This window comes from Bos indicus, chromosome 11, assembly GCF_029378745.1.
Source record: "Bos indicus isolate NIAB-ARS_2022 breed Sahiwal x Tharparkar chromosome 11, NIAB-ARS_B.indTharparkar_mat_pri_1.0, whole genome shotgun sequence".
Taxonomy (NCBI): Eukaryota; Metazoa; Chordata; class Mammalia; order Artiodactyla; family Bovidae; genus Bos; species Bos indicus.
Window position 1 is genome coordinate 38,738,830 of NC_091770.1, and position 27,151 is coordinate 38,765,980.

Genomic DNA, 27,151 nt, shown 5'->3' on the forward strand with positions numbered 1-27,151 from the left:
TTTGAAAAGCAACCCCCACACACGTGTAAATGTGGTATTCCTTTGATAGTCATGGTAGACTGTTTGCTGAGGCTCAGCCAGCACAAGTTGGGTGGGTGGATGGGGTCTATGCTCAGCGCTTGGGGGCCTGCCTTTGGGAACTGCTTCCCATTAAGTGTACAGGTTTCCCTGTCCTCCTAAGTCTGGTCCTGACTTGAGTTGTTGACTGGCTGCTACAGTGATATCCTGGCCCTTTCCCAGGGGTCCTGTGATCAGGGCTCCCAGCATTCTCTGGGCTGAGAAAATTCCCCAATTCCTATTTGTCATCCATCTTGTTCCAGGCCCAAAGCCCATAGAAAAAGCATTTCTTACCACAGGATTTTAGTGTTAGACCCAGCACTGGAGGTGGGAAGGAAGAGATATGATTAGTGAAAGGACAGTCTATTTAAAGATTGTTCCTCCCTTTTGAAAGTATTTATTTATCTTTAAGTGTATCTTCCCTGGTGTAATTCTTCCTTTGAGAGAATGTCTTGTCCCCAAACTTTTCAGTAACTCATACAAATCCACTCATCTCAGATACTTGTGATTTCAGGAGTGCTTTAGCCATGGCACACAGATCATCAAGTCCTCTTTATGAGTTTTTAATCCTCTTTCAGATTTCTGTAACTTCCATAATATAGTTTAGTGGAATAGAAGCAAGTTTTGAATTATTATTTTTTAAAACAGAGAAAAATAAAACACAAGGAGACAGCTAACCTTGCTTAAAAACTCTTGGACTAATTAGTATTTTGGTAGTTTTATCATCCAGCTATTGCTCTTAGAAGATTATTAGAAAAAAGATTGGGCATAGAAATGTAAGGATCACAGAAGAAATGTAAATCTGACTTAAATGTAGTAGAAAAAATAAAGAAATTTGATACTGTCTTTTTCTTGACCTAAAATGCCTCCCATTTGCAACAGAACAACATGTGAAGCAGAAGTTCTAATGTTTGACAGATAGCAAATAACTAATAAACCCACGACCAGATGGGAGCCATCCTGGGCGTACATAAAAGCTGGCTCTAAAAAAGGCTTTTTAATCACCAAAATATTTCAGCTGTTTTTGACATTCAAGGCAGGTATGTCTTAATGTTAAAAAGAGGTATTTTTAAAAAAAATTTAAACATTAATGTTCAAAAGAGGGTTTTTTAAAAAAAATTTAAACACTTTCATGTCCTAAGAAATTTATTAAAAATAACCCTAACTACAGAAATATCATAAAAGAAAAACATAAAATACAAACTCAGAAATAAATTACAACTCCAGTAAATTTGATCACAAATAAATTGTGTGGGAATGATGGGTCTTTATCGTTTTGGGTGCCAGGCATGTACTGAGTGCCAGAATGTAACAGAAGCTGCAGATAGAATCTAGATGCTTGCTTTCTGACAGTTTTAGACAGAGTGGGGTTTAACAACTTTGCATTCTGAAATTTGTTATCTTGTTTGGGACAAATTCCGTTCACTTTTCAGCCCTTGTTCTCATCCCACTCCTGTTACAATGCACAAATCCTTAGCCAGCAAAACTCACATGTCTTTGTTGATAATTTCTGCAAATGGTAGGTAGTGATGGCAGCTCAGGTTCATTGCCAATTAAAAAGGACGTTGGAGAGGTCCGTTGAAGACTGGACCCTCTACTAAATGGCCACTTGTCAAGAAGGTGGCTCATGTGGCCTCACAGCTTTCATTTTATGAGAGAGGATTCTCTTGGTGAGGGACCAGCTATATTGAGCCTTTGACACTTGAGAACAAGATCACAATGGGCCTGAGAGCAGGTAAGGACAGCTGCCCTTCCAATGTTTTTCACTTAAAACAACTGCGCTGCTCAGGATCTGGGTATTGACAAGGTCCTTCAGAGTCAGTCACCAGAATGTGATAAGACATCTCTCAATTCTAGGTGGTTTCTCAGGGCTTCAGGGCTATAAGTGATACCAGAGTAATCTGGGAATCCTACTTCAGCTGGTCTTTAAACCAGGAAAATATGTTTAATTTTGTTATCTCATTGCTGTTTTAAAAGAATATTTTACTGTCTTGTTCAGTCAGTTCAGTCGCTCAGTCGTGTCTGACTCTTTATGACCCCATGAACTGCAGCACGCCAGACTTCCCTGTCCATCACCAACTCCCAGAGTTCACTCAAACTCATGTCCATTGAGTCGGTGATGCCATCCAACCATCTCATCCTCTGTCGTCCCTTTCTCCTCCTGCTCTCAATCTTTCCTAGGATCAGGGTCTTTTCCAATGAGTCAGCTCTTTGTATCAGGTGGCCAAAGTATTGGAGTTTCAGCTTCAGCATCAGTTGTTCCAGTGAATTTTCAGGACTGATTTCCTTTAGAATGGACTGGTTGGATCTCTTTGTAGTCCAAGGGACTCTCAAGAGTCTTCTCCAACACCACAGTCCAAAAGCATCAATTCTTCAGCGCTCAGCTTTCTTTATAGTTCAACTCTCACATTCATACATGACTACTGGAAAAACCATAGCTTTGACTAGATAGACCTTTGTCAGCAAAGTAATGTCTCTGCTTTTTAATATGCTATCTAGGTTGGTCATAACTTTCCTTCCAAGGAGTAAGTGTCTTTTAATTTCATGGCTGCAGTCATAATCTGCAGTGATTTTGGAGCCCCAAAAAATAAAGTCAGCCAGTTTCCACTGTTTCCCCATCTATTTGCCATGAGTGATGGGACCAGATGCCATGATCGTAGTTTTTTGAATGTTGAGCTTTAAGCCAACTTTTTCACTCTCCTCTTTCATTTTCATCAAGAGGCTCTTTATTTCTTCTTCACTTTCTGCCATAAGGGTGGTGTCATCTGCATATCTGAGGTTATTGATATTTCTCCCGACAATCTTGATTCCAGGTTGTGCTTCCTCCAGCCCAGCATTTCTCATGATGTACTCTGCATATAAGTTAAATAAGCAGGGTGACAATATACAGCCTTGATGTACCCCTTTTTCTATTTGGAACCAGTGTGTTGTTCCATGTTCAGTTCTAACTGTTGCTTCCTGACCTGCATACAGGTTTCTCAAGAGGCAAATCAGGTGGTCTGGTATTCCCATTCTTTCAGAATTTTCCACAGTTTATTGTGATCCACACATCAAGGGCTTTGGCATAGTCAATAAAGCATAAATAGATGTTTTTCTGGAACTCTCTTGCTTTTTCAGTGATCCAGTGGATGTTGGCAATTTGATCTCTGGTTCCTCTGCCTTTTCTAAAACCAGCTTGAACATCTGGAAGTTCACAGTTCAGGTATTGCTGAAGCCTGGCTTGGAGAATTTTGAGCATTACTTTACTAGTGTGTGAGATGAGTGTAATTGTGCGATAGTTTGAGCATTCTTTGCCATTGCCTTTCTTTGGGATTAGAACAAAAACTGACCTTTTCCAGTCCTGTGGCCACTGCTGAGTTTTCCAAATCTGCTGGCATATTGAGTGCAGCACTTTCACAGCATCATCTTTCAGGATTTGGAATAGCTCAACTGGAATTCCATCACCTCCACTAGCTTTGCTCGTAGTGATGCTTTCTAAGGCTCACTTGACTTCACATTCTAGGATGTCTGGCTCTAGGTCAGTGATCACACCATCGTGATTATCTGGGTCATGAAGATCTTTTTTGTACAGTTCTTCTGTGTATTCTTGCCACCTCTTCTTAATATCTTCTGCTTCTGTCAGGTCCATACTGTTTCTTGTCATTTATTGTGCCCACCTTTGCATGAAATGTTCCCTTGGTATCTCTAAGTTTCTTGAAGAGATCTCTAGTCTTTCCCATTCTGTTGTTTTCCTCTATTTCTTTGCACTGATCACTAATCTTATCTCTCTTTGCTATTCTTTGTTAAATTATGCTTTTTATTTTATATCTTTTTTATGGTAATTCTGTTTGAAGGCATCAATCCTGCTAGTTTTAATTTTATGTTTGTTCAGAATCTTAAGTTTTCAGAGCCCATTGAGATACCCCATTGTAGGTTATGAAAAGGATAATGTCTCATTCTTTTATTTGAATATGTTCTTCTTTTACATGATGTGGTAATAGCCTAAAATGAACTTTTCTTTCTTTGAGAAAAAAGCTTGGCCCATAGTACAATGAGTGACTTAGAAGAATCTGTGACCCTTGCAGCTGGGTCCCCCTCAGGGTGCAGACAGTGCATTACAGGATGTAACAGTTGTCTCCCGTTCCACCCAGGAGGCTCGTGTAGGTCACAGGCACTAAACCATAAGCCGAGTAACAGCTGGGGTCCTGGCGAGTGGACCGACATTGAGTCCATCTTGGGACTGATTTCCATTCTGACCTTGGTCCCTGTGATTATCCCTATTGCAGGTGAGTAAATCCCATGGACAGAGGAGCCTGGTAGGCTGCAGTCCATGGGGTCACTAAGAGTCGGGCACGACTGAGCGACTTCACTTTCACTTTTCACTTTTATGCATTGGAGAAGGAAATGGCAACCCACTCCAGTATTCTTGCTGGAGAATCCCAGGACGGAGGAGCCTGGTGAGCTGCCGTCTGTGGGGTCACACAGAGTCGGACACGACTGAAGCGACTTAGCAGCAGCAGCATATGTTCACTAATGGGCAGAGACAAGCTTTGTGTGCAGATTTTCAGGGGCCACTAGTATAGTATTCTTCCCATTTTGCTGAAACTTGTCCTGTGGCAAGTATGTTTCTCTTGAAACAAGTTAGCTACGGAAACACCAGGACCAGCAACATCTCCGCCACCATCCAAGACAAACCTCTGGTGTGGTACCACTGAGGTGTGAATTGGGAATTAACTAAGAAACCCAGTTAATTTTCTCGTCCATCTGCTTTGCTATTCACTGAGAGTTTTCATCACTCTAATAATGATTTTCTCAGCATGGGAAGATCTCATCCTTTAATCAGTCTTAAGGACATCTCTAGCCCCTAGATAAATGAGTACTTCGGAAAAAACATACTGGTTCACTTACATCACTTACCTTCTGGTCCAGTTATAGTCTCTCCTTAACTGCTTGCCTCCTTCTCCAGAAGCTCCCCAGACTATTCCAGGTGGCAGTGACCTTGTTATCTTCTATACCAGGGGTTGGTGCTTTTTAAGTAAAGGGGGAGATAGTAAACATTTTCAAATTTGTAAGCCATACGGTGTGTTTCAACATCACGTGTCTGTCATTGTAGAACCAAAACAGCTGACAACAAATGCAGAATATCTAAATGAGTAAGTTTGGCTGTTTTCTAAAAAGACTTTGTTTATAGCATAGGTAAAAGGGGCTGGAATTAACTCAGTTGGGAGTAGTTTGCTGACTCCTGTCCTACACTAAAAACATTTGTGTGTCAGTTGGGTTATCTGTTAATACCTTTTGTTTTAAATTGGTCTCTCATAGAAGATCTCCTAGAGAAGAGAATAGCAACCTACTCCAGTATTCTTGCCTAGAGAACTCCATGAACAGAGGGGCCTGGCAGGCTACAGTCCATGGGGTCACAAAGAGTCAGACCCGACTGAGTGACTAACGCTTTCAGTGTTACATAAATTTTCATCTGTGCATAAAGAATTTATTGTATGCAAATAGTTTTCTCGATAAGTATTATTTTTTCATTGGTTTAAGTTTGTCTCATCATCTCCAAACATGTTATCAGTATCTGGGATTTGAAAAGTAATTGAACTAAAGGAGTAGTTGAGCAAAAGTAAAGGTATTGTTTCCTAACAAACGACTTAGCTTTGGAAGAATTTTGTTGATCAAGGTGCTTACATTTGACTTGAAAAGGCAAGTCCTCCCTTACAAGGACAGCTGCGATGCTAACAGGAATATGTATGTTTCTGAAGCACATACATATGGTGAATGAATCTGCACTTAGTGAATGAGTGATTATATTGGTTTTGCGTCCTGGCTATTCTTGCCTGTCTTCAAGAGATGGCTGGGAAGATAACATGGGGTACGCTTGTCCTTAATAGATACCATATGGCTGGTGGCTTGGAAAGAATGTGAATTTCTGTAAAGTCCTTCACAGACAAGCAAAATTTTAAATCCATGTTTATCAATAAATGAGGAAAACCACTTCTCGCTTGGGAGGAGATCAGAAATCAGTTAATCTCCATTTCCCTTTAGTGAGAGCATTTCATGAAAGACTAAAAATATAGGGAGGTCGCTGACAGGAATTAAGTGAAATGTATATTTTCAGGTCCTTGATATTAATCTTCTCTCTTATCATCTTTGTCAAATATGTGGCTTTCACTATGATGTGTGTGCTTAGAAAGGAAAGGAAAGCTAGGCCTTCAGTTGGCCATTTGTGCTTGGAAAATTCCACGGACAGAGGAGTCTGATGGGCTACAGTTAGTTCGTGGAGTCATAAAGAATCAGACATGACTGAGCAACCAAACCCGTGCATGCGTGCATGCACACACACACACACACACACACACACACACACACACACAGTCTCTTCCTTCACAGGGGATCTGCAAAGTGCTTTGGAAACAAAAGAGGAATACAAAGGCTAGTTCATGTCTCCAGTAGATCAGGAAATGAGAAATGAGCGAGAGAAACAGGGGAATCCTCACTTGTCTTTGTCACCGGGAGTGATTGACATCAGAAGAGTCAACAAAAGGAAGAAGGGAGCTTAAAAAGAGCTGAGTGTGTGCGCAGTGCTTAGATGGTGACTGATGGCAACCTAGCCATTAGCAAGCCTTTCTCTGTATTGCTTGTTGTTTTCAGAGTGCCTTGCAATCAGCTTTTTAGTCACCTGTCTCAGTCACCACGGGAAGCTAGTTGACAGGCCTCGCTCTACTTTAGCATTGAGGACAAATGACTTGCTGAGGGTCAGGCAGTGAGTTGCTTATGGAACTCATTAATCCCTGGGTCATCTCTCTTCGGTTAGAAAAATACTATCTCTCTTTTGTTTTTAAAGACAACTCTAATCTTGGAAAACTTACCTACTCATTGATCTGATTGTTTTACAGGATAAAACTACTACAGAAATTCTAACTTTAATCATTTTTTAAATTTGCCTTTCTTAAAGCTTTATAATGTCACTTTTCAGACCTTTTCAGAAAAAATTTAGCTGTGCATTTTAAAGTTTAGCCAGCCTCTTTGTTTAGGTAATGATCTCATGATTCTGGCCCTTTTATTTCTCTTGAGTTATTCACCTAGAGACTTCAGGAGAGATTTCAGGAGAAATAAAAATTTTTAACCAGGCAGACTTGGTTGGTGGCATTAGCTATTGTCAAAATCTGTATGGAAGGGTAAGATAAAACTGCTTTCTATTTCAGTTATTCTGTCTTTTCTTCTCAGAAGCTCATATAGGCTAGACAAAAGCATTAACCTCAGTTTTTGGAAGGAGAGATGCTGACATTTGTTGTTAAATTGGTTCAGCGATAGTCATTCAATAATGAGTGATCACTGGGCTTTCTCTGCTTTTCTTAGTATAACCTAAACAACCCCTAACAAATAGGGAATGGAATTTCTGTAGGTCATGGGAGGCTGATGACTTGTATTGGCAACTCAGTCAGTGTTTTACCCCTCAAGTATTTTTTAAGCATCCCTCATATCAGATACTGTTTCAGACAATGGGGATACAGCCCTGAATAAAATATTCATGCAGCTTACATTTTAATAGGTGGATTATTGTTTTAAAGCTTAAATACATAGTAACGGGAAGTGATGATAACTGTAAAGAAAACAAAAGCAGGGTAAAGAATTGGATGGTGACTGGAGTAAGGGGTGTTTTACATGGAGTTAGCAAAAACCTCTCTAGGATGTGACATCCGAAGAGGCCTGAAAGAAGGAAAGGCTTATGGCTGGAAGAGAGGATTGCAGTAAGTGAGAACAGCAAGGGCAAGAGCCTTAGGTAGGATTGAGATAGGTGTGTGTGAGGAAACAGGAGCTACAAGGCTAGAGGGGCTGGAACAGAATGCTTGGAACAGAGAGTAACAGGACGTGAAGTCTGAGACGCGGACAGACCCTGTGGGCTCTATTGACCAAGGTCAAGTGGGTGGATTCCGGGTCTTAGTTAATGAAAAACCATTGGAGGAATTGGGTGAGGGTGTGGTATCATCTGTTCACGTTTCCCAAAGGTCTCTGTGAATGCTGGATGGAGACCGGATTGCAAATGGTAGAGGCAGGGGGAGGGGACTTAGGGCCATTCATTAGGGAGCTGTTTTGGAGGATTGAGGGCTGATGGTAGCTTGAGGTAGGGATGGAAATGATGAGGAGACATGGGATTCACAACACTGTATCTTTAAGTAGAGCTGATGGAGCTTCATGACAGATTGGATGTGGACTGTAGAGGAAAGAAACTGCACGGGTTGGGCACCAACCACCCCAGGAGGAGCTGTTTACAGAGACTGTGCAGCGGATGGTGGCCAAGGGGGAAATCAAGGATGACCCTTGGATTATGATCTAAGCAGCTGTCTGTATGATTGGTGGCGCTTCTTACTGTGATGGGGAAGCATGGAAGGAACAGGTGTGGGGTTGCAAGGGAATCAAGTTCTTTGGGCTGTGGGAAAGGTGAGCTGTTGGACACAGACGAGATGTCAGATGTAGAGTCGGATACAGGGAACTCGGGAAAGATCAGTGCTGAGTATAAAAATTTGAAAGAATACACAGCTATGGGACTGAATAAGCAATTTTTGTGAATGCATGTTTGGGTGCGGGGGGGGGGGGAGTGGTTTGTGGACTGTGCCCTGGGACATAGCACAAGTTAGAGGTAGGGAAGGAGAGAAGAGTACAGTGCATCCTAAATTGTTTATGTTAGAAAGTAATGCGGAAATAAATGTATTTGTAAAATCACTTATTTTCTTCCTTCCCTAGTAAGAGCCCTTTGTGAAAATTGAGCTCATGTCCCTGTGATGCTTCCTTTTGAGCTCTAATGGTGCTGTCACTGATGGGAGATCTCAGTTCTCCCCACTGGTGATATTACTGCCATGTGTGCAGAGACTATGGGGCCTCGGTTCATTTGGGCCACTCTGGTTTTTATAAACCTCTCGCACTCAGATCCCTGTGAATCGTTCCGAGGTAGCGTTTTCCACGAATGGCACAGCTGAGCTGCAGCCTGACAGGCAGCGTCCTTATTTGTGTTATGAATGCCTGTCCTAGGGTGGTCACCGCCCTTGGATGAAGCTGACTCTTTGCACTTCTCTGTTGACCTCTCTCATATCTTGATCTCCCCATTTTGTGTGGGACCCTTGTGGGCTGGAAGACTCTGAAGAAACTGGAGATCCTTCCGCTTGCCAAAGCCCAACCAGCAAACACCGCCTCACAAGGATTTGTCTTAAGTTTCTGTTTAGTCCCTGGGGCTCTAGCTACATCTCTTCCACTGGGCTCTGAAGTGCTGAGGTATTTAACACAATCATTACTGAGCTCTGCTCTACAAGCCAAATGCAGTGTTAATTAGCATTACGCTTTTGATTTTGCATCTGCACTGTTATTTCCGTTCCAGGCCTTGAACTCTCGCTCTTCCTCGTGCTCTCCTTATTCCCCACCCCTGCCACCTTTTTTATAAGCTCAAGACCTAAAACTATTCAGATATGTTTCTCTCAACAACAGTGTTGTACACTTACTACTTAATGTCAGCCTGATTGGAAACCCATTTAGATATCATCTTTTTTTTTTCCCCTAGAAATTTCAGTCTTTCTCAACAGGGAGGTGTATGGTTAATACAGAACAAGAAGTAAGCACGTAAATGCTTTAGTTAGAAGCAGAATGATGTAAATCTAATTGTCCACATTTCCTACCTATTGTTTAATAGCTTTTTTTTTTTTTTTTTGCTCTGCCTTTGTTGTTATTCTTTGTTGTTGCTCTGGCTGCAGAGATAGAGGGTGTTCGCTATTCTGGCCCTTTCAAGATATTCATTCTTTTCTTCCTGGGGTTTGTCCTCCCTCATTCTTGTAAAAAGGCATCCTGCTAACCTCTGTAATTACTTTCATTTATTATTATTATTTTTGGAAACTGCATTTAAATATCTGCAGGTTTTACCTAGCGTCATAGATATTTCAGAATTATTTTCTTTTCCAAGAACATATTTTCATTATGGCATGAAGTTCAAGTCATTTACAATTTAAATATTTTGCAAGCTCCTAATTTACATGTCAGAAGGAAACCATTTTGGGGAATATTTGTGAGAAAGATGCTTTTGTGCTTTATACTGTTAATTCCCTCTTTGATCTTGATTTTAATATCTGATGAAAGGTTTAGATATATTACATCTCCTGGCATTTCCCATGCTGGTTAATGGCATGACCAGTTAGCTGGTCCCATCCTGGAGTCCTCTTTCAGCCTCCCTCAGTTCAGTTCAGTTCAGTTGCTAAGTCGTGTCCGACTCTTTGCAACCCCATGAATTGTAGCACACCAGGCCTCTCTGTCCATCACCAACTCCCGGAGTCCACTCAGACTCACGTCCATCGAGTTGGTGATGCCATCCAACCATTTCATCCTCTGTCGTCCCCTTCTCCTCCTGCCCCCAATCCCTCCCAGCATCAGAGTCTTTTCCAATGAGTCAACTCTTCGCATGAGGTGGCCAAAGTACTGGAGTTTCAGCTTTAGCATCATTCCTTCCAAAGAACACCCAGGGCTGATATCCTTTAGAATGGACTGGTTGGAACTCTTTGCAGTCCATAGGACTCTCAAGAGTCTTCTCCAACACCACAGTTCTAAAGCATCAATTCTTCGGCGCTCAGCTTTCTTCACAGTCAAACTCTCACATCCCTACATGACTACTGGAAAAACCATAGCCATGACTAGATGGACTTTTCTTGGCAAAGTAATGTCTCTGCTTTTCAATATGCTGTCTAGGTTGGTCATAACTTTACTTCCAAGGACTTAAATAAATATGAAAGCTCATAAGTTCCTTCCCTTTAATCCATCAATATCATCCTTTTTATTCTCTTGGCTGTTGTCCAGTGTAGATGATGAGTAATCATTGTTCATTTGACCTTCTTTGTTAATTTCATAATTGGACTTCATCCCAGACTAGCTTGTCTTCATACCAGCTAGTCTGGTAGCTCAGCTGGTAAAGAGTACACCTACAATGCAGGAGATCCCGGTTCAATTCCTAGGTCAGGAAGATCCCCTGGAGAAAGGGATACACTACCTGCTCTAGTATTCATGGGCTTCCCTGGGTGGCTCAGACAGTAAAGAGTCAGCCTGCAATGCGGGAGACCTGGCTTCAATCCCTGGATTGGGAAGATCCTCTGGATGAGGGCATGGCAACCCACTCCAGTATTCTTGCCTGGAGAACCCCATGAACAGAGGAGCTTGGTGGGCTATAGTCCATGGTGTTGCAAAGAGTCGGACATGACTGAGCGACTAAGTACAAGTCTTGTCCCACCCAGATCAAGCTCCACATTATTCCCAGAACAATCAACCAAGACCACATCAGGTCTTGTCATGCAGCTCATGCCTCATCATAGAATAAATTTCAAATCCTTTATATGTTATGGAAGGTTCTTCATCATCTCACCTCTTGCTGTTTACGTCAGCCTCGTTTCTTGATACCCTGTCCCTAATGTTCTAGGCTCACATTCTTCTGAACAACTTCCTGTTTCCCTGAATGTGACAACTGCTTAAAATTTCGGATTATCTGAATTAGAGCTCCTCACCACCTCAACTGTGACTTCACAGACCTCAATCTTAGACATTGTCTGGCATGATAAATGAGGAGTCATGCATGTATGCATGCTAAGTCACTTCAGTCATGTCCGACTCTGTGCGACCCTATGGTCCACAGCTTGCCAGGCTCCTCTGTCCATAGGATTCTCCAGGCAAGAATACTGGATTGGGTTGCTGTGCCCTCCTCCAGGGGATCTCCCTGACCCAGGGATGGAACCCATGTCTCTTATGTCGAACCTGCATTGGCACATGAGTTCTTTACCACTGATGCCGCCTGGTCAGTGAATGAATAGTACCTTCTTGAATCCTTAGCTGGGAACATGTGAATACTTATACATTGGTTTATACTTAATGAAGCTGAGAATAATACCTCTTTTGATAATAACTTTTTTTATATTCACCATTTGGTGTTTGACATTATACAATGATTTTGATGGAAATCACCATATACTTTGGATGCCTCCATAATAAGATCTTATTTCTACTTTTGGTTTGCTAACCATTCCTAGTAATATTTTCACTTTTTTTTTTCTTTAACATATTTGAGCTCACTGCAGCTTTAGAAATAGAAGAAAGTGACTCAAGATTTTCAGAATAAATTAATTTTGCTCTGGCTAATAAAAATATAATAGAAATTAAGTCTATATTTAAATTCTGATGAATCAGAAAAAAAGAATGGAAATTTAGTCTGTGTTTAAATTCTGTAGACATCACAGAAATTTCAGTTTTATTTGTTTCAGACCATTTTAGCACCCTAGAAGTATGCTTTCATTTCAGTTCAGTTGCTCAGTCATGTCCGACTCTTTGCGACCCCATGAATCGCAGCACGCCAGGCCTCCCTGTCCATCACAAACTCCCGGAGTTCACTGAGACTCACGTCCATCGAGTCAGTGATGCCATCCAGCCATCTCATCCTCTGTCGTCCCCTTCTCCTCCTGCCCCCAATCCCTCCCAGCATCAGAGTCTTTTCCAATGAGTCAACTCTTCGCATGAGGTGGCCAAAGTAGTGGAGTTTCAGCTTTAGCATCATTCCTTCCAAAGAAATCCCAGGGCTGATCTTCTTCAGAGTGGACTGGTTGGATCTCCTTGAAGACCAAGGGACTCTCAAGAGTCTTCTCCAACACCACAGTTCAAAAGCATCAATTTTTCGGTGCTCAGCCTTCTTCACAGTCCAACTCTCACATCCATACATGACCACTGGAAAAACCATAGCCCTGACTAGATGGACCTTTGTTGGCAAAGTAAAGTCTCTGCTTTTCAATATGCTATCTAGGTTAGTCATAACTTTCCTTCCAAGGAGTAAGCATCTTTTAATTTCATGGCTGCAGTCACCATCTGGAGTGATTTTGGAGCCCAAAAAAATAAAGTCTGACACTGTTTCCACTGTTTCCCCATCTATTTCCCATGAAATGATGGGACCGGATGCCATGATCTTCATTTTCTGAATGTTGAGCTTTAAGCCAACTTTTTCACTCTCCTCTTTCACTTTCATCAAGAGGCTTTTGAGTTCCTCTTCACTTTCTGCCATAAGGGTGGTGTCATCTGCATATCTGAGGTTATTTATATTTCTCCCAGCAATCCTGATTCCAGCTTGTGTTTCTTCCAGTCCAGTGTTTCTCATGATGTACTCTGCATATAAGTTAAATAAGCAGGGTGATAATATACAGCCTTGACATACTCCTTTTCCTATTTGGAACCAGTCTGTTGTTCCATGTCCAGTTCTAACTGTTGCTTCCTGACTACATACAGATTTCTCAAGAGGCAAGTCAGGTGGTCTGGTATTCCCATCTCTTTCAGAATTTTCCACAGTTTATTGTGATCCACACAGTTGAAGGCTTTGGCATAGTCAATAAAGCAGAAATAGATGTTTTTCTGGAACTCTCTTGCTTTTTCCATGATCCAGCGGATGTTGGGAATTTGATCTCTGGTTCCTCTGCCTTTTCTAAATCCAGCTTGAACATCAGGAAGTTCACGGTTCACGTATTGCTGAAGCCTGGCTTGGAGAATTTTGAGCATTACTTTACTAGCATGTGAGATGAATGCAATTGTGCGGTAGTTTGAGCATTCTTTGGCATTGCCTTTCTTTGGGATTGAAATAAAAACTGACCTTTTCCAGTCCTGTGGCCACTGCTGAGTTTTCCAAATTTGCTGGCATATTGAGTGCAGCACTTTCACAGCATAATCTTTCAGGATTTGAAATAGCTCAACTGGAATTCCATCACCTCCACTAGCTTTAATGACTCAATAAATAGTTGAGTACCTACTAATTACAGAGTACACAGACACACAATTAAAGCATTTACACAACTACTTCTGAGATGATAGAGGAAAAACCACTGTCCTGCACATTGATTTTTATTATCCATTAACATATTAAGTTTATTGAGCAACTTCTATGTGGAGATAGGGTGCTGGTCATTGTGATTATATAGATAATAAAAGCAAAATGCAGCGACCTTAAGGAGCTCCAAGATACATGAAATATTACTATCAAATGGGATAGGGCTATGAACAAGAGTCTTACCAGCTCACTTTGCAGTGAGTGGTCAGGGTAATTATACCCTCTGTCAAACCATGAAAGTAGAGTCCCCATGATCATGACTTGTTCATCAGAGCCAGGATGGAAGCAAGCTTTTTCAACACCCGTTCTAGAATAAGAGAAAGAATATGAATAAATATAAAGGAACCAGAATCAAGAGAGTGACATCCTGGATCACACCAGTATGGAGTAAGAAAAGCATGGGATCCAGAAGACTATCACTGGAACTGCAAACCCAGAGAGCAGAAAGCTAGAATAGGAAATAGATTACTTTCTTGATAACTCTGTTGAGCTGGAACCCTATTGTATTTCATTTATACCGTGACTTACACAGTACTCCAAAGTGAGTTGCTAACAATTCTCAACAAATTCATTAGGTGACTTCATCAAATCTCAAATCACAAAATCTTTGGGGTTTTACAGCTACAAGCTTTATGTAACTGTTGTGGCCACAATTCTGGGTCTGGAGTGGACAAAGTCCTTGGGCCCAAAGCTGATGTTCACCTCGTATGTACCAGTTCTTCTGCATCAGTTATTAACATGCTTCTATTCTGACCTCCCCAAGCCCCTGGGTCAGTCTTGATGCTCCCTAGGATCTACAGGATCTCCTTGTAGCCCAGGAGCTAAAGGATGAGTACCTGGAACAGAAGACCTTCAGGGCCCCAAGCCAAAAAGAAAAAAAAAAAGTCACTACGAAGTATAAATTACTGAGAACAAGCGCCAGGCCAACAGTTCATGTCTTAATGGATATTATCATATAGTAGAAGCTCATATGAGCTACTCTTAATAATCTTTTAATTGACAGCACTTAGGAGAGGCCTAACACGTAGCGGGGGCTTAGTAATTGAGAGCTGTTATGATTCAGATTCACCCTCAGGAGTCTTCTTCCTACTGAGGAGACAAACATGTCAACAGACTTCGCTACATCTAGAGAGAGTGGTCCGTGTTCTGGTCCAGTATTCTCTGATTGCTCTCTGCCTATCACAGCATGTTCTCATCTGCCCTGGGATGTTGTTTCATGTGTCAGAGCCCTCATTTCTATTTGTGGGCAATTTTATTCTTTCTTGGTATGACTACTTAATGTTAATGGCAGAATCTTTACCTTTTGTTTTGCTAAGTAAGATTCATTTTCTCCCATAATGTCCACAGAGCACCTCTGCCAGTTTTACTCTCTGTGGGATGGATGTCTCTGTTTTCAAGGTGCTGCAGAGTGCTGTCTCTCTCCACTCTGACAATTCTTTGTCCTCTGGACTGCTGCCCTGAGCCTGCCCATTCTGTGGGCTGTTTCTGCTAGTGTTATTACAGTAGGATGTATCAGGTATTTTTAATAATATTCCTTTTGTTAGAAAGAGTAATTTGCTTATGGGGGGTTGGAAATAAGGATGTCTTTATACTTAGATCACTTGAGGTCTTAAGCTCAGAGAATTTCTTTTAAAATCATCACAGGCTCCATCACAGTCTTGTGGGCAACTTGTCTTCACACACAAAATGCAGAGATTCCCTAGATTCACTACATCAGGATTTCTCAACCTGAGCACTATTGACATGTGGGGCTGGATAATGCTGTTGTAGTGGGCTGTCCCTGTCCTGTGCATTGTCAGATATTCAGCAGCATCCTTGTCCTCTACCGACTAGATTCCCATAGAAACTGCCCAGTTTTGACAACTAAAAATAACTGTAGGTCTCTTTGCCAAGTATCTCCTGCTGGGGGCCAAATCACCTCAGGTTGAAAACTGCTCTAAATAATAAACATGTGAAAGTAGATTGACAAACAAGTTATAAAATGTGTTGACAAGCAAAGCTAAAACATTTGTGATAATGACAGCAATTACTTAGCACTTACTGTGGGCCAGGCATTGTTGTAAAGCTCTTTTCATGTAAGTAACCAAACCTGTAGACTGACTTTCCATTGTAGCATTACTATCCACATTTTATAGACTAGGAAACTGAGGCACAGAGAGGTCATGCCACTGCTAAGTGTCAGCTTAAGACTCTGAACCTAAGCATTGTGATCCTATAGTCAACAATACAAACTTACTGTGCTTTTCTTGCAACGAAAATTTATTGGAATGGAAATGTACTTGGCATCATATGGAATATTATCTTTGGTAGGTGCTTAGTAAATATATGTGAAGTGAATAAATGAATATCTGAATTATCTAGGAAATTATTTAATATTTTAAAGTAGTATTGAATAGATTCTTTAATTTAAATAAGAAGTGCTTTTCTCTGAATACAGTCAACTATTGTCTATTAGACCAAAGCAGAGGGTCTCTTAGCATTTTTAAGTTTATTCTCGGGAAATCTCTTCTTATCTGAGCATTTGTTGGTGTGCTGTTGCAGTATTGCAATATGTCAGAATGAAGACTGATCAAACTGAGCAAAATATTATTTTCCAAAGCATCTGCTCTTGCCATATAATAAGGAAAAAGAGAATTCATCCTCACTCTTAAACTAGGTATGCATTCTCATGAGGTATGAGGCACACAGTTTGATAGTTTGACCTAGCTTCAGGATTTATAAAAAATTAAAAATCTTTAACTAACAGGAAACCACTTTAGCCGATCAATCTTCAGGCTTTCATAGTTGGCTTTCTATAATAGGTAAGGGGGCTGGGCTCTAATGTTTGTTACAAATGCATTACATCTGATTTATATCAAAGTGGGAAGCATGTATTTATGATAAAATATAAAAACACAATATTGTCCTATTCTTGTTAAAGACTTTTTAAAAATGTACTTCTATGAGGCAAAAGACTGGAAGCTTCTAGAGTGTCAGTTAAATATAATTTTATTAAAACTAGTAAAATATAACCATAAAATAGCAAGAAGATAATCACAAAAGCTTTATCTTGCTAGTTCTCTTAAATCTCACATTGTGAATTGCAATAATTTTCTTCCAGGACCATAAGTAATAAGTATTCTGGGACCATAAGTATTTTCTTTTTGTTTAGATGATCTTTTAAAAATTTCATGGTTTCATATTTTTTCCTTAATTTTGAAGGTCAGTTATTTTAAGGACAATAATAGAAAGTATCCCAAATTTACAGATATCGTGTCATAAAAAATGGGTAGTATGGACTTCCTGATGGCCCAGTAGTTGGGACTCCGTGCTTCCATTGTAAGGGGTGTGGGTTCAATCCCTGGTTGGGGAACTAGGATCATGCATGCATAATTACATATCTTTTGTATACATTCATCCATCAGTCAGCACTGAGGTTGTTTCTGTATCCTGGCTATTGTAAATAATGCTGCTATGAACATTGGGGGGTATCCTTTTGAATTAATGTTTTTGTTTTCTTAAGATATATATTCAGGAGTGGAATTGCTGGATCCTATGGTGGTTCTCTTTTTAGTTTTTTAAAGAACCTCCATACCATTTTCCGTAGTGGATTCATCAATTTACATTCCTAGCAACAGTGCACAAAGGTTCCCTTTTCTGCACAGTCTCACCAGTGTTTAGTTGCGGTCTTTTTGATGATAACCTTTCTAACAGATGCGAGCAGGATGACCTCTTTGTGGTTTTGATTTGCGTTTCTCTGATAACTAGTGATGTTGAGCATCTTTTCATATGCATGTTCACCAACTGTGTGTCTTCTATGGAGAAATGTCTATTTAGGTCTTCTGTCCATTTCTTAATCAGTTTTTTTTTTTGATACTGAGTTTTATGAGCTTTTAAAACTCATATATATGTGAGTTATATATATATATATATATATATATGAGCTTTAGATATATATATGAGTTTTAAATATTTTGAATATTAACTCCTATTGGGCATATCATTGCAAATATTTTTTCCCATTATGTGTCTTTTCATTTTGTCAATGGGTTCCTTTGTTGTACAAAAGTTTTTAAGTTTAATTAGGTCTCATTTGTTTTTGTTTCCTTTGCCTTAGGAGACAGATTCAAAAAACATTGCTGATTCATGTCAAAGACTGTTCTGCTCATGTTTTCATCTAGTGTTATGGCATCTGATCTTACATTTAGGTTTTAATACATTTTGAGTGTATTTGTATATATGGTGTAAGTAAATGTTCTAATTTCACTGTTTCACATGTAGCTGTTCAGTTTTTTCCAGCACCATTTATTGAAGAGACTATCTTTTCCCTGTTGTATGTTATTAACTCCTTTGTCATAGATTGATTGACCATAAGTATGTGTCTTGACTTCTGGGCCCTCTATTCTGTTCCATTGATCTAAGTGTCTATTTTTGTGCCAGCATTATACTGTTTTGATTACTGTGGCTTTGTAGTATAGTCTGAATTCAAGGCACATGATAGCTCCAGTGTTGTTCTGTTTTGTCAAGATTTCTTTGGCTATTAAGTCTTTTGTGGTTCCATATAAATTTTAGGGTTATTTGTTCTAGCTCTGTGAAAAATGTCATAGATATTTAGATAGGGATTGCATTAGGACTGCAGATTCCTTTGAATAGTATGGACATTTTAACGATATTATTTTTTTCCCAATTCACGAACACAGATTATATTTCCATTTATTTGTATCATCTTCAATTTCATTCATCAGAATGTTATAATTTTCAGAGTACAGGTATTTTATCTCCTTGGTTAATTTTACCCCTGAGTAGTTTATTCTTTTTGATGCAGTTTTAAATGTGATGTTTTCTTGCTTTCTCTTTCTGATAGTTAATTATTAGTGCATAGACAAGCAACAGATTTCTGTGTATAAATCCTGTATACTGTAGCTTCACTTAATTTACTGGTGAGCTTTAATAGTTTTTTGGTGATGTGTAGGATTTTCTCTGTTTAGTATCATGCCATCTGACAGAGGATGAGATGGCTGGATGGCATCACTGACTCGATGGACGTGAGTCTCAGTGAACTCCGGGAGTTGGTGATGGACAGGGAGGCCTGGCGTGCTGCAGTTCATGGGGTTGCAAAGAGTCAGACACGACTGAGCGACTGATCTGATCTGATCTGATCTGCAAACAGTGACACTTTTTTTTTTTTCCAATTAGTATTTTTATTTCTTTTTCTTGTCTGATTGCTATGACTAGGACTTCCAGCACCATGTTGAAAAAAACTGGCAAGAGGGGACATCCCTGTCTTATTGCTCAGCTTAGGGAAAATGCTTTTAGCTTTTCACCCATTGATTATGATGTCAGCTATGATGACATAGCTGACAGTCAATGGACAGTCCTCCAGTCCATTCTGAAGGAGATCAGCCCTGGGATTTCTTTGGAAGGAATGATGCTAAAGCTGAAACTCCAGTACTTTGGCCACCTCATGCAAAGAGTTGACTCATTGGAAAAGACTCTGATGCTGGGAGGGATTGAGGGCAGGAGGAGAAGGGGACAACAGAGGATGATTGGCTGGATGGCATCACTGACTCGATGGACGTGAGTCTGAGTGAACTCCAGGAGTTGGTGATGGACAGGGAGGCCTGGCGTGCTGCGATTCATGGGGTCGCAAAGAGTCAGACATGACTGAGCGACTGAACTGAACTGAAAGTTAAATAACATGCAAAATACTAAATAAATACTAAATAGATAGAATACTAAATAAATGGAATACTAAATAATTTTCAGATTAACTATATATAATGTAGCTCAACAGTAGCTGATGAGTACCATAGCAGGGTCATTCATGCCTACTTTTTAGGAAAAAAATGAATTTGAATTTTTTGAAAACTGCAGAAAACAAAGCAAAATAGAATTCCTTAGAAAATAGGAAATGACTTTGTTAAGGTGGTTGGGAATTGTTCTCCCAATTCCTGGATAAAATTTGGGTGTCCCCACTTCAGGTTCTGAATTTGCCAGAAATCACTCCAACCAGAATTACTGATGATTTATATTCTATAAATCTATCTTCAAAAAAATAGCATGATTGACAACTGTAGAGCTATCAGAAAACCTTCATTATATTTTACTTGAAGGTCAAAAATGACGGCCAGTCCAGAATACATTTTTCCATGACCTGATTTAAAATAAGAAAGTTGCTGAAATGAGTAGAAAGTCAATAATCCTGATTCTAAAAGAGTACCATTTCCTTTAAAATGATAATAAAGTAGTTTATTCATCTGTGAAAATCTGGCTCATATCAGCTCAGTTCAGTTCAGTTGCTCAGTCATGTCCACTCTTTGCGACCCCATGGACTGCAGTGTGCCAGGCCTCCCTGTCCATCACCAACTCCCAGAGTTTATTCAGACTCATGTCCATTGAGTCGGTGATGCCATCCAACCATGTCATCCTCTGTTGTCCCCTTCTCCTCCCACCTTCAATCTTTCCCAGCATCAGGGTTTTTTCCAATGAGTCAATTCTTTGCATCAGGTGGCCAAAGTATTGGAGATTCAGCTTCAACATCAGTCCTTCCAATGAATATTCAGGACTGATTTCCTTTAGGATGGACTAGCTGAATCTCATTGCAGTCCAAGGGACTCTCAAGAGTCTTCTCCAATACCATAGGTCAAAAGCATCAATTCTTTGGCACTCAGCTTTCTTTATAGTCCAACTCTCATATCCATACATGACTACTGGAGAAACCATAGCCTTGACTAGATGGACCTTTGTTGGCAAAGTAATGTCTGTGCTTTTTAACATGCTGTCTGCTGCTGCTGCTAAGTCACTTCAGTCATGTCCGACTCTGTGCGACCCCATAGACGGCAGCCTACCAGGCTCCCCCATCCCTGGAATTCTCCAGGCAAGAACACTGGAGTGGGTTGCCATTTCCTTCTCCAATGCATGAAAGCGAAAAGTGAAAGTGAAGTCGCTCAGTCATGTCCGACTCGTAGCGATCCCATGGACTGCAGCCTACCAGGTTCCTCTGTCCATGGGATTTTCCAGGCAAGAGTACTGGAGTGGGTTGCCATTGCCTTCTCCGAATATGCTATCTAAGTTAGTCATAACTTTTCTTCCAAGAAGCAAGGATGTTTTAATTTAATGACTGCAATCACCATCTGCAGTGATTTTGGAGCCCCCTAAAATAAAGTCTGTCTCTGTTTCCACTGTTTCCCCATCTATTTGCCATGAAGTGATGGGACCAGATGCCATCATCTTAGTTTTCTGAATGTTGAGCTTAAAGCCAACTTTTTCACTCTCCACTTTCACTTTCATCAAGAGGCTCTTTAGTTCTTTTTCACTTTCTGCCATAAGGGTGGTGTCATCTGCATATCTGAGGTTATTGCTATTTCTCCCGACAATCTTGATCCGAGCTTGTGCTTCATCCAGCCTAGCATTTCACATGATGTACTCTGCATAGAAGTTAAATAAGCAGGGTGACAACATACAGCCTTTACTTCCTCCTTTCCCAATCTGCAACCAGTCTGTTGTTCCAAGTCCAGAACTAACTGTTGCTTCTTGAACTGCATACAAATTTCTCAGGAGACAGGTCAGGTGGTCTGGTATTCCCATCTCTTTCAGAATTTTCCACAGTTTATTGTGATCCACACAAAGGCTTTGGCATAGTCAATAATGCAGAAATAGATGTTTTTCTGGAACTCTGTTGCTTTTTTGATAATCCAGTGGATGTTGGCAATTTTATCTCTGGTTCCTCTGCCTTTTCTAAAACCAGATTGAATATCTGGAAGTTCACGGTTCATGTACTGTTGAAGCCTGTCTTGGAGAATTTTGAGCATTACTTTACTAGTGTATGAGATAAGTGCAATTGTGTGGTAGTTTGAACATTCTTTGGCATTTCCTTTCTTTGGGATTGGTATTAATACTGACCTTTTCCAGTCCTGTGACCACTGCTGAGTTTTCCATATTTGCTGGTATATTGAGTGCAGCACTTTCACAGCATCATCTTTCAGGATTTGAAATGGCTCAATTGGAATTCCATCACCTCCACTAGCTTTGTTTGTAGTGATGCTTCCTAAGACCCACTTGGCTTCACATTCCAGGATGTCTAGCTCTAGGTGAGTGATCACACCATCGTGGTTATCTGGGTCATGAAGATCTTTTTTGTATAGTTCTTCTGTGTATTCTTGTCACCTCTTCTTGATATTTTCTGCTTCTGTTAGGTCCATACCATTTCTGTCCTTTATTGTGCCCATTTTTGTGTGAAATATTCCCTTGGGTATCTCTAATTTTCTTGAAGAGATCTCTAGTCTTTCCCATTCTGTTGTTTTCCTCTATTTCTTTGCACTGATCACTGAGGAAGGCTTTCTTATCTCTCCTTGCTGTTCTTTGGAACTCTGAATTCAAATGGGTATATCTTTCCTTTTCTTCTTTGCTTTTTGCTTCTCTTCTTTTCACAGCTATTGTAAGACCTCCTCACAAAGCCATTTTTCTTTTGCATTTCTTTTCCATGGGGATGGTCTTGATTCCTGTCTCCTGTACAACATCATGAACCTCCATCCATAGTTCTTCAGGCAATCTTTCAGATGTAATCCCTTGAATCTATTTGTCATTTCCACTGTATAATCAGGGATTTGATTTAGGTCATACCTCAATGGTCTAGCGGTTTTCCCTACTTCAATTTAAGTCTGAATTTGGCAATAAGGAGTTCATGATCTGTGCCACAGTCCACTCCTGGTTTTGTTTTTGCTGACTATATGGAGCTTCTCCATCTTTGGCTGCAAAGAATGTAATCAATCTGATTTCAGTATTGACCATCTGGTGATGTCCATGTGTAGAGTATTCTCTTGTGTTGGAAGAGGTGTTTGCTATGACCAGTGTGTTCTCTTGGCAAAACTCTATCGCCCTTTGCCCTGTTTCGTTCTGTACTCCAAGGCCAAATTTGCCTGTTACTCCAAGTATTCATTGATTTCCTACTTTTGCATTTCAGTCCCCTATATAATGAAAAGGACATCTTTTTTGTGTGTTAGTTCTGGAAGGTCTTGTAGGTCTTCATAAAATCGTTCAGCTTCAGCTTCTTCAGCATTACTAGTTGGGGCATAGACTTGGATTATCGTGATATTGAGTGGTTTGCCTTGAAAACGAACAAGAGATCATTCTGTCATTTTTGAGATTGCATCCAGATACTGCATTTTGGACTCTTTTGTTGACTATGATGGCTACTCCATTTCTTCTAAGGGATTCTTGCCCACAGTAGTAGATATAATGGTCAGCTGAGTTAAATTTACCCATTCCAGTCCATTTTAATTTGCTGATTCCTGAAATGTCGATGATCAGTCTTACAGTTTCTTGTTTGACCACTTCCAATTTGCCTTGATTCATGGACCTGACATTCCAGGTTCCTATGCAATATTGCTCTTTACACCATCGGACTTTGTTTCTATCACCAGTTTCATCCACAACTGCGTGTTAGTTTTGCTTTGGCTCCATCTCTTCATTCTTTCTGGAGTTATTTCTCCACTGATCTCCAGTAGCCTATTGGGCACAATCGACCTGGGGAGTTCATCTTTCAGTGTCTTATCTTTTTGCCTTTTCATACTGTTCATGGGGCTCTTGAGGCAAGAATACATATATTGCCCCCTTTTATGAGATTAATCCTCTACAATCTGTATTGAGTATGTTTAAAAAGAACCTTTTACAAGATACTGAAAAATGTTGCTATTGCACGTTGTATCAACTTTCTGGAAATGAAAATAAATGACTGCTCCTTCCAGCAAGGCCTCTAACTGGTCATAGATATTACCTTAGATTTCATGGTTATTGTAATAAGTTTTGTTACAGTGGAGAGGCATTGGGATTTAATCTCACTACACATTAAATACAGATGAAAGAAAATTTTATGTTTTATTTGGTTGTTGGATACAAAAAAACATGAAATCTGTGAGATGTTTAAGTCTTGGAGAGAACCAAATTTAGAATATAGAGCTCATTTGTAAAAAAAATCTTCATTCATTGCTAATGATCATCCCAGGAACAAAACTGTGCAGATTGGGATAGGGGGTGACTTTTCAGCCATCCACCATATTATAAATTGTTGGATAAATCTTTATAATGGAAATAGACACTGACAGATGATTACTGAGAGAGCAAAGTTTAAATTAGTGTTGATTGAGGAGATATTCATTGTGGTCCAACTGCAAATATATAATTTTCTCTGCTATATGTGAAGAATATGTGTGACTTTCTTTCTTAATAGGTAACTTGTACTTATTTTGTAGACTCAGAATAAAATTTTGTGAGTACCAAATGCTGGTCGACATTGCTCCCTTTCTGATTTCACTTCTGACCATGGTATATTTTCTTTATTGTTCAGCCTCCAAAAGTCTGAGAAAAGTAAAAATTAGACCAGTGCTGTTCACCGTAAAGCAAATAACAGATTAATGAGAACTAACAAATTATTTTCTCATTTTAAGTCTCCTAAAATTAACTTAAATATTTGTACACTGGAATTTTTAGACTACATTTGCAAGTTTTCTATATTTCAAAAATTGTTTATTCTTTAGGACATAGCATTCTTAGAAGGTCTTAGTGAAAGCTGGCAGGGAAAGGAAATTATGGACAGATGAGTTAATTTTGTTTCTGATCATTTTAATAAAATTAGTTTGGTCATTGAAAAAACTAAAATTTAGGGATGAAAACTCTTTTTATTTTCTTTTTGTGTCACTTATATGATAGCTCTAGTTACAACCAGTACAGAAACTTGGGAAATGACTGATTAATAGAAATTTTGATAATTATGTATATGCCCCATGTAAAATAGTTTTTTGCAACAGTGATCTCTGAGTTCATTATATACTCTTCAGTGTATAGAAATTTTGCTGAGAATTTGATGCAGTGTCAGTTTTTATGAATATGAATATATCTACCCAACGTGTGTTTCTTAACATAAGGTCTGAGTGCTCCCAACTACATTTAAATAATGTCTAAGTTCTGAAGATACTGGTTTAAATACTTAGAAGACCTTATGTTAATTCTCTATTTCTCACAAATAAAACCAACAGAATTAAGTTGTATAAATAGCTTCCTTTTTTTTTTTGGTAGAATTTTGGCATTATCATCTATCTCTTTTTGATAGCTTGAGAATTAGTTATACCTCTGCCCAAAACTTAAAAAAAAAGAATCAATATTAGCTCTTACATACAAGACTTCACTGAGTTTTTAAATGTTCTCCCTTGTTAGAGGTGCATGTTACAGCTTGCCATTGTGGTCATTGTGGTTCATTTCATTAAGCTTCTTGTTCTATCTGCTTTCTTGAGACTTGGGAAACAGCATTTTTCTGAGTGATTGTACTATATTGTTCCAAATATAAGGCCACCCAGAATAGAAGGCAACCTCCAACTAGAAACAGCTCAAATATGGAGAAAGGCTGGGGGCCCAGAGCCCGGCGGGTCTTGCAGTGGTGGCAAGGGTGCCGAGGAATAGGACGATGCCTGCCCACTCTCCCGGTGAGTGAAGATGAGTCAGCTACTGATTTGCTTGTGCGTAACCAGATGGATTCTGTTGCTAGACGAAAAGTTATACTGGGGGGAGAGAACAAGTCTGCACACATGAAGGAAAGTCATTGTGTGTCCAGATCAGGGGAGGGAAGGCGGGAATAGAGTCTTTTATCTTCTGAATAGTTACCTTCAGTGCTTTTCCCCCTGAACCTGGGGCTGAAAGTTGAATAACCCCAAACATTGAAGAAGGAGAAAGGTACCTACACCTTTTTTTTGAAAAGGGATTGTCAGTGACCATGAAAATGAACTGTTAGACACCACCAGAAGTGTCAAGACCAGCTTGGAAAATTATTCCTTGCCCTTTCAAACTGACCGCTGACCCAAGCGGTGGTGTGTGCACTGTGTGTGGTCATGTGTGGCTTTAAAACAAGCAACCCCAAAGCTGGGACTCTCATTTCCAATTTCAGTAAGATTTTTTTCTTTTTAAATTCCCAGTCTCCTGAGTCAGCCAAGATACAATTTAAATAAGCAGGCTAAATCTTATTGAAATAAACTCCAAGGGACTCTTTTAAAATATTTTTTGTGCTAGTATTTTACCCAGTAGCATATTTTAAAAAGTACTTTAGTGAAAACATATTATTCAACTGAGACTATGTATTGATGGAGCCCAGAGCCTAGAGAAAGCCCAGATAAAACTCTACCAATCAGCACTAGAAATCTAAAGTTTTATTTTATAGTAACTAAATGAGATGTGACAGAAAGAATGAGGTGCTTGTTTCTGTTATAATCAAGAAAACTATTTAGCATCTATTAGTGTACAACTTAACCTGCATTCAGTAACCCTTGCAGCTACACGAAAAACTACATGAAATATGAAACTTTACCTTTCTAATGATGACTAAGTCCATGGCTTGCAAAGCAGATTTGAAGTAGAGCTTGAATCCGTGAATAAGTTGCCTGCCACCACCTCTTCCTCCTTCCCTCACCTATGTAGCTTCCACTGTAGCTTTTGTGATGATGATGGTGGTGAAACTTCTTTAATAAAAGGGTATGTCTTTCTGAGTAGGCAGGACTGTCCTTAAGTCTAAACAATGCTAAATTGCCCAAAGAATGTGGTTTAGGGAAGCTACTTATCATTGATTTCAGAAATTCTCTTAAACCAAATTACCCTGAAAGATAGAGGTCCTGTGCCCAAGGGCAAAGAAGCTAGAATTGGACATGCCTACCACATTTTGTCAGATCTGGGATTTGAAACAGGCTGGGCAGAAAAGGAAGAATTTGCAGGGTGTTTGTTCCAGAAGGGGAGGGATCTTGCCTGACAAGTTAGATTACCATTCAGAGGAAACAGCACTGCAGTGGTGGAGCCCAAATGAGACGTGGATGTGAATTCTGTATAACCTCAGAAACCTTTTCCGAAGAGTTCCTAAGGGTGGTACCTGTAAGGAAAGAGAATAGTAGAGAACCAGAGCTTTTCAGGGAAGAACTTCCTTTAGTTCCTCATTTGTTTTGGAAATATTTGATTTCTACAAAGGAAGAGAATGTCCAAATTTGGTGGTTGGATGGGGGGCATGTGCCTGTTATTAATCATCTTTAAACTTCATATAGATTACTTTCTATTATTTGTTTTAGGTACTCTATGATTGATATGATTCAAATTACAACAAAACAAACCTTATATTTTTTTCCCAGAGCGGGTTGGGCTGTGACAATTGTATGTCCTATGTCATCACCTGCTATTAATTGCATCATTAATTTCAGTGGCAAACAGAAGCTGGAAGGTCACCTAAAT

General features: G+C 39.8%; 1 protein-coding gene across 9 annotated transcripts in view; it reads left to right on the forward strand.

Moving 5' to 3' along the window:
• The window catches only part of CCDC85A (coiled-coil domain containing 85A), a 229,910-nt gene that overhangs the window by 187,560 nt on the left and 15,199 nt on the right, over positions 1 to 27,151 (forward strand). For 2 of the 9 annotated variants that reach the window (XM_070798689.1, XM_070798690.1), the window contains exon 4: positions 25,237 to 25,371. The exons of 6 other annotated variants lie outside the window; for them this stretch is intronic. In XM_070798689.1, coding sequence (XP_070654790.1) covers positions 25,237 to 25,371 — 135 coding nt within the window. Of the gene's footprint in view, positions 1 to 25,236; positions 25,372 to 27,151 lie in introns of those variants that run through there. One more of the 9 variants, XR_011569253.1, reaches the window with a different exon arrangement.